At 42.3% G+C, this 8,414-nt stretch overlaps 1 protein-coding gene across 1 annotated transcript; it reads left to right on the top strand.

The window, feature by feature from the left end:
- Positions 1 to 3,983: 3,983 nt before the first annotated feature.
- On the top strand, positions 3,984 to 5,154 carry LOC143597323 (putative sugar phosphate/phosphate translocator At5g25400). The gene has a single exon (XM_077075852.1). The coding sequence runs from the start codon at positions 4,080 to 4,082 to the stop codon at positions 5,127 to 5,129; it is 1,050 nt and encodes a 349-aa protein (XP_076931967.1). The 5' UTR covers positions 3,984 to 4,079; the 3' UTR covers positions 5,130 to 5,154.
- The last annotated feature ends 3,260 nt before the right edge of the window (positions 5,155 to 8,414 follow it).

Here is an 8,414-nt window from a genome sequence, read left to right as displayed (position 1 = left end):
GTCTCTGCTAGCGGCTCTGGCGTGGCCAAAGGACCTACTCCTGACACTATCGTGATAGAAGACGACTCCATTCAAGACGAACAACTTGATTATGGTAAGTTTGGAGATGACGAGGAGCGGGCTGCGCCAGATGCTGAGGGAGGAGGTAATGATGAGGGCGATGAAGAGGCTGATGTTGATATAGAGACTTGAAAAGCCCTTCATGTTTTTTTTTTTTTTTTTTTTTTTTTTTTTTTTTTTTTTTGTTTTGTTTGTAGTTTTTGTCTCATCATTTTGTAAATTTGTAAACTTCTATGTCTTGGAATGAAATTTTGTTTTTCCCTTATTCGCATCTTGCGCATTCCCAATTCATCTCTTTATATTGCATGTTTATGCTCGTTGAATATAAGGTATGCTTACACATTGAAACTTGGACAAGGCTGTAAGGAAATTATTTTATTTAATCCTTAACAGTTGTCACATTTCAAGTTATTTTGCAATATTCTGAATATGCTGACACGTGCCTTGGCACTTCATTATTCCTCCTTTGCGCGACGTTATCGCGCATTTATTATAGGGAATTATGAATGAGTTTTTTAGCCTTTACGTGTCAGTATGTGTTACTCTGATATCCATTATAATCCCATGCGCGACCTCGACCTGAGACCTTAACAACTATGTTTTGGCATGTGCTTTGCCTTAGTTGTGCTTAGGTACTTTTATGGTTTAGCTGCGCAGCATGTAGGATGGATGTTGTGAGTAATTTGAGCTAAGGCTCATATTATTGGGCTAAGGCCCTGAGCTAAGGCTCATATTATTGGGCTAAGGCCCTCGTTTTAGAGTTAAAACTCGTTAACGCGTTTGAGCTTGAAGCTCGCGCATGTATGTTTTACTTCGTTTTATTTTTAGTTTGATGTCAATACAATGTTGTCATATTGCTCAAAATTAATAAAGGGAAGTGTGAAACATGTATGCAAAAGGTAATAGAACACACATTAAGAGAAAATAGCGCGCATCATTATTCATAATGGCTTAAAGGGCCTTGATTACAAACTTGACAACTTTTACATGAAACATTTTCTAAGCTGTGCTACGTTCCATGTGCGCGGGATCTTCTTTCCATTCAAATCTTTTAAAGCGTATGCGCCTTTTCCCAATTCTTCCGAGACTTGATAAGGTCCCTACCAGTTGGGAGACATCTTTCCAGGGGGTATTGCGCGACTAGCTTCATTGTTCCGAAGGACAAAATCATTCTTCTTGAAGTGGCATTCTTTCACGCGCTGATTGTAATATTTTTCTAGTTTTTCTTGTATTTGGCTTCACTGATGATAGCCGCCTCTCTGCGCCCTTCAATTAAGTTGAGATCCAACCTCCTTTCGCGCTCGTTATCCGTCTTACTCATCATGAGCACTCTATAGGATGGGCATCCAATCTCTGCTGGAATCATAGCCTCCGTTCCATAGGTTAGGCTGAACGGGGACTCGCCATTGCTGGTTTTGCTTAATGTCCTGTGCGCCCACAGGACATTAGGTAACTCCTCGACCCATGCATGGGATTCTCCCTCCAACCTTTTTTCAGCCCATTCAGTAAGCTTTGGTTCGCGCGCTCCACTTGGCCATTCCCTTGAGGGTGGTATACTGAAGTGAAGACTTGGTTGATGCGCAATTCCTTGAGCCAACTGGATATCTTCCTGTCAATGAATTGTTTGCCATTGTCGCTCACAATTTCCATTGGCAGGCCAAAATGGCATATGATGTGGCTCCAAATAAATTGCTTCATTGCCTCGGCTGTGATTTTTGCTAGTGGCTTGGCTTCAACCCATTTTGTGAAATAGTCTACTGCAACTACCAAAAACTTTACTCGCCCTTGCACTTGTGGTAAGGGACCCACAATATCGATTGCCCATTTGTGGAAAGGCCATGCGGAGGTCACCGGAATCAAGTTGTTCTTTGGCCGCATGGTGTTTGGCGCATAGCTCTGACACGCTTTGCATTTTTGGATCTCTTTTAACGCGTCCAAGTACATGCCTGGCCAATAGTAACCTGCGTTCATTGCCTTGACAACCACCATGCGCGGGCCAACATGTATTCCACAGATTCCTTCGTGTATCTCTCTGATCACATAGCTTGCTTCCTTAGCATCCAGGCATTTCATGAGCGGTCCAAGATAAGAGCGTCGATATAACGTACCATCAAGCAGTTCGTAGTTTTGCGACTTGTGTCTTATCTTCCTCGCCTGTGCGCGATCGTCCGATACCTTTCCCTCCTTCAAGAATTCCATTATTAGAGTTATCCATGATGAAGGTGTTGTATGAATTACAAGGACAGACTTCGCTCCCACCGACGGGTTGCTCATTACTTCCACCCTGACATCTTTGCCAAAGTGATCGAAGCTGGTTGATGCTATCTTGCTCAGCGCGTCGGCAGACTTGTTTTCACTGCGCGGAATATGTATGATTCTGAAGAAGTCAAATTGCTCGGTGAGTTTCTTCGCCTGCTCTAAATACAGAGGCATAGTGTTCTCCTTGGCATCATAAAGGCCATTGACCTGTGCTGCTACCAAGTATGAATCGACATGAGCCTCTAGCTTTTTAACTCCGAACTTATGCGCGATGCGCAGACCAGCCAGCAGGGCTTCATACTCAGCTTCATTGTTGGTGCTCTTGAAATCCAACCTGATTGCGTAAGTATACTCATGACTTTCTGGATCCACCAGTTTGAGGCCTGCGTCGGACCCTTCGTTGTTTGAAGCTCCATCAGTGAATAATCTCCAAACATTTTCTTCATTATTGGCTTGCGGAGGGTCTACTTCGCGCTGAGCCTCTTCGACTTTTCCTTCAGGGATTTCTGTAATGAAATCAGCTAAGACTTGTCCCTTGATTGCTGGACGAGGTTTGTAGGTGATCGTGTGCTCCCCTAATTCCAGCGCCCATTTTGTCAGCCTTCATGAGAGCGCGGGACGTCGCAAGACTTGCTGGATGTTGTAATCAGTCAGGACTTCAATGGGATGACCATTGAAATATCTATGGGATCGACTTACTAGTAGACGATCAACTTTCCTCGGGTATGAGTGTGCTATATCACCGATGGTTTTCCGGAGTATGAATTCTTCCACCTACAAAACGAGCAGCGCCGTGAACTTACCCCTCAGAAAGGGACAGAGGGGTCCTCTTTGGGGTAACCCTCCGGTGTGAGAATAAGATATCGTAGGAGAAGATAATAATAATCTGAAAGTGAGTAAGGACTTAAAATGTATTTTCTTGCTTACCTCCCCTTGTGGAGGTGGTGTGGTATTTATAGTGTTAGGGTTTCCAATGATTGGGCTCAGACCCAATTAGGGCCTTTTTGGCCTCCTCCTATTGCTTCGCGCCACGTGTCCTTAGGACACCTGGTGCTTTTTCATTGATTATTCTCTGACCAAGGTACTTCACCTGACCCATTTGCAATCACGTGGTAGCACATGGGGTTTGCTGAGTTGTCCACCCTTCATTGGCAGCTGTCAACATCAGCATATTCTTTATTCCTTAAAGGATACCTTCTGGAAGGTTGTCTGATGAGCACAATCATGGTTGTCCTTATCCTGATTTGGATAAGGACGTGGTTGATTATGTGCATGTGTGATGCGCCTATCCTGGGGATGCGCGAGGTATTCTCTTTATTCTCACGCGCAGATGTTTCATGCGCAGATGTGATATGCGCAAGCATATGTAATATGCGTGAGCATATGTGATATGCGCCACGCGCAAATGTGATATGCGTGAGCATATGTGATATGCGCCACGCGCATAGGTTTTGGCTTTGTGTTTTCATGACATCCTGTTTTTTAAGCCTCTTGTCTATATCTTGTGGGTTGACCCGCCCCGCTTGATGTTATGGCGGGTGCATACCTCTTCACAAGTCTTCCTGGGCCTCATTAGCCATCCATCACCTACTCTCGTTGAAAACGCACTTTCACATTAACAGAAAACACTCCCGAATCAAATCTCAATCTCATCTCTATAAATCACAAAACCCACCTCCCATTCCCACCAGATCCCCAATTCCCATCAGGGTTTCGTTCACTTTCTCCTAATTCAATCCACACAGATCAGATCAGATCCAATGGGCAAAGGTGGAACCCTAAGCGACGGCGTGCTGAAGAAGATCATCCTGTCGTACACCTACGTCGCCATCTGGATCTTCCTCAGCTTCACCGTCATCGTCTACAACAAATACATCCTCGACCAGAAGCTCTACAACTGGCCCTACCCGATCTCACTCACCATGATCCACATGGGCTTCTGCTCTTCACTCGCCTACGTTCTCGTCAGCGTCGTCAAGATCGTCGAGCCCGTCAACATGACCCGCGACGTCTATTTCAAATCCGTCGTCCCCATCGGTTTGCTCTACGCCCTCAGCCTATGGCTTTCCAATTCCGCTTACATTTACCTTTCCGTTTCCTTTATTCAAATGCTCAAGGCTTTAATGCCCGTTGCCGTTTATTCCATTGGGGTTTTGCTTAAGAAAGAGGGCTTTAAAGGGGACACCATGACCAATATGTTATCGATTTCATTCGGTGTCGCCATTGCGGCTTACGGCGAGGCCAAGTTCAATTCCTGGGGGGTTATGTTGCAGCTGGGCGCGGTTTGTTTCGAGGCGACGAGGCTTGTGTTGATTCAGATCCTGCTGACTTCGAAGGGGATCACGTTTAATCCGATTACCTCGCTTTATTATGTTGCCCCGTGTTGTTTCGCGTTCCTGTCGGTGCCGTGGCTGATTGTTGAGTACCCGAAGTTGAGAGAGACTTCGAGCTTCCATTTCGATTATTGGATTTTCGGGACCAACTCCACGTGTGCGTTTTTGTTGAATCTTGCGGTGTTTTTGCTCGTTGGGAAGACGTCGGCTTTGACGATGAATGTGGCGGGGGTGGTTAAGGATTGGTTGTTGATTGCGTTTTCGTGGTCGGTGATCAAGGATACTGTGACGCCGATAAATCTGTTTGGGTACGGGATTGCTTTCTTGGGTGTTGCTTATTATAATCATGCTAAGTTGCAGGCGCTGAAGGCGAAGGAAGCTGAGAAGAAGGCGGCCCAGGTGGATGATGAGTCGGGTAAGTTGTTAGAGGAGAGGAGTGGGGAGAAGTCGGTGAAAAAGAGCGAAACCGACGATTGATCTATATGCAGTTTCTTGTGATGTGATGTGATGTGATGTGATTGAAGAAGAGGATGAAGATCATATGAGGTTAGGAAGGATGTTTTTAGTTTAGTTATTTATATGTTTTTATGTCTATTTATTTAAAAGGTTGCTTGTGGAGACACTATAAAGTTTACTTCTTTGTGGTTGAATGATCGTGGATCCGAGTCTTGAATTGTTTTCGGGCATGGATTTTCGGTTATGGGGTTGCAAAGTGAAGGAGCTTTGGTGCACCGGTGACTTGTATTCTATCTTATTTATTTTACATTTTGGTCGTTTGTTACTTGATTTTATCGCGGTTTTGAGGTTGTTGAACTCTTGGTTCCGATATATGGAGATATATTTATCTTTTATATGTGATGCATGTTTATAAATCATTCATTTGTGATGGATTTGTGTGTATTTATCTTGGATTGTTTTTCTGTTGAAGAGTATGAATAGATTTAGAAAATCAACTTTGAAGTAGCCAAATTGCACATCATGGTCAATTTGGTGAATAATAATCTTGTTATGATATTGTGTGATGAGTGTGTTTTATAAGTAACCAATTAATAGTGAATGCTGTTGGTGAAGGTTTATTCTATGAAAGAATCTACTGATCATTGTGATCAGTAAGGTCATGATATTATATCGTTCCTTAGGAAAAGGCGCTCTTGACTGTTAACAAAAGTAAGCGTTTTGAGTGACCCTAGGTACCAACTCGTACTAAAGCAAATAATGCTATCGGACAAGTTTATTTAACAAGCTAGTGGGAATACCCGATGCTAGAGGCCGGATTTGAGGCTGGGATTACCGATGCTTGGCCCAACCTCGTCATATTGTCTTCCCATATGAAAAATACATTATACATTATCTAGTTGTTCACATGCATACCTACAAGTGGAGATGTTCAACGAAACCGGTTCCTGGAACCGAACCGGTGGATTCGAACCGGACCCGAACCAGTTCCTACCCGTTTTTTGTAGGAACTGGACCCTATCTGATTCAACCCGATGATCCGTGACAGGTTCTTGCATTTCTGAGTGGGGGCGGGTAGGAACCGGAACCGAACCGAAACCGGTTCTGGAACCGAACCATCTGGAACCGGTTTTTTTGGCCGTTTTTTGACCGTTGGGGTCAAAAATAGCCGTTTTTTGACCGGTTACGGTACAGGAACCGGGTTAGGAACCGGAAAGAACCGGTTAGATAGGTTAGGGGTCCGAGGGTGGGAGAACCGGTTCGAGCCTGGAACCGGTTTAAAAGGGGATTTTGAATATAGGAACCGGTTAGGAACCGGTTCCGGTTCCTAGTCCCAAACCGTTTTGAACATCTCTACCTACAAGAACATTGTGCCAGATAAATTCCTTCATACTTGCACCATCATAACACATAACTATGATTTTAATTCCAATTCCTTTGAATTCCCACGAATTCTGTGAAACGAATATACCGTTAGTGGTCACAAAAGTAATTAACAAAACTATGATATTGAATTGAAACTTTCACATGTATAAAATGATTGGGAGTTGGACCAATCGTCCCTTATCTGGAGTATTAGCACATAACTCTTTTGCCACACTTAAGAATAAAAAATATCAAGTTCAAACTCTGTATTGATAATTGTTAATGATTTCTTTCATGGTATTCAAATACTATCTTTAAGCTGATCTACTCAGTATTTCTTTGTTCGCCTGATGAATTTGGACTTGTTTTCTTTCTTGAATATGTGTTGTATCTTATAAAGTTCTAACTAGATAAACCTCATTAGTTTTTAACCTTGAGGGTGAATATGCATCATTTACAAAGTTTAGAAACACAAGAGGTCTCGAACCAGATCTTTGATTATCTATATCCTTCAATTTCAAAACACTCATTGAAGAAGGAAGTATGGATACCGAATGATACAATACCAAATCCTTTCAACAATCGGATCTACTTGATGAAAACGTTAGCAAAGACTAACAACTAATCTAGCAAAACATACACCATTAGGCTCGTCACAGGAAGGGGGTTCTTCATGTGACCACACTCAGGTGTATAGGAATAAGCACGGTGTGTAACTATTAGTTAGTGTGAGAGCATACATGAGTTTTCCTCTCATGTGGTATTTAAAGCTGTGGAGAATGGGGCTGATGTCACTGATCACGTCTTTGGTCCCCACTTGGTGGAAATGGCCAAACAGAATGCGACAGTGACCTTTGTATTCTTATTGGTTGAGATTTCTTTTGTTCCCTTGAGGGGTCACAATGCATCGTGGCAGCCCTTAAACGCTGATGAGTCCGGGTCTTCTTTCTTGGGCTCGGGTTGACTTATGTGACATGGGTTTTTGGGTAGATTCCGGGTCATCCCTCTTCACCAGTCATCAACCATTTCAAATACTTGCTTTTCTTATTGCCTGATATTGAACCACCACTTCCATTTCCACAAACGCACTCAAAGTAATCGTGTTCACAATATATAACTAATCAAAACACACGACTTTACACACTTAATACACATATTTCTACCCACACATCACAACTCCACACTTATCATTTGCTTGCCCTCAAGCAAACTCTCATGCAATACATACACCTCGATCGATGGTCCATCAATTATCAGTATTAATACTAGTGAGGTATAAGGTCATACCCGATTCCCAAGAACTGACACTGTCAAGATTGATAACCAACCAAATAATTTAATGATATATTTTAAAACTTTTGAAACCACCCAAACGAGTGTACTTTGTTTCCGGTTAAGGCACACATGGTCACACCCCTCATAATATAATATCTCTCCACTCGGTTTAATATCTGGACTAGCAAAAAATGTGCTAGTATCTCTCTGCCCTTTATACCAAGTATGACCACAAAGTAATAAGCTTGGAAGCAAGTCATATCTCCACCCATATAAATGTTTTGACACAAATGCAAATCAAGAGGACTTAAAACGGGTTGTAATGGGGCTAAGTGTAAGGGTATGGAAGGGAATTATTAAATTAGCTCAAACGATCCAATCCGACCTATTACAAAACAACTAAATAAACAATGACTTAATTTATTCCAACGACTAAACAACTAAACAAACTCACTGACATTCATTTACAACCAGTATTGACTAGAACATTGCCTCTTTTTGAGCCTTTCTTTGACTTTTCATAATATATTTTTTTTCTTTTCTTTCTTTCTTTTTTTTTTTCTCATTTTTTTTTTTCAAGCTCATAATACTTGAACATTGCAACTTTAACACAATAATTTTTTTTCTTTTTTTTTACAGTAACCATAATGCTAAATACATCCTATT

The sequence above is a fragment of the Bidens hawaiensis genome, unplaced genomic scaffold (genome assembly GCF_021521415.1).
Source record: "Bidens hawaiensis isolate Kalapana, Puna unplaced genomic scaffold, B.hawaiensis_p1.1 tig00048108_1, whole genome shotgun sequence".
NCBI lineage: Eukaryota > Viridiplantae > Streptophyta > Magnoliopsida > Asterales > Asteraceae > Bidens > Bidens hawaiensis.
The sequence above is the reverse complement of the archived record's forward strand: the minus strand, read 5'-3'. Positions and strand labels throughout refer to the sequence as shown.

Coding starts and splice junctions, on each gene's coding strand:
- LOC143597323 (XM_077075852.1), top strand. CDS start 4,080: ATGGGCAAAGGTGGAACCCTAAGCGACGGCGTGCTGAAGAAGATCATC.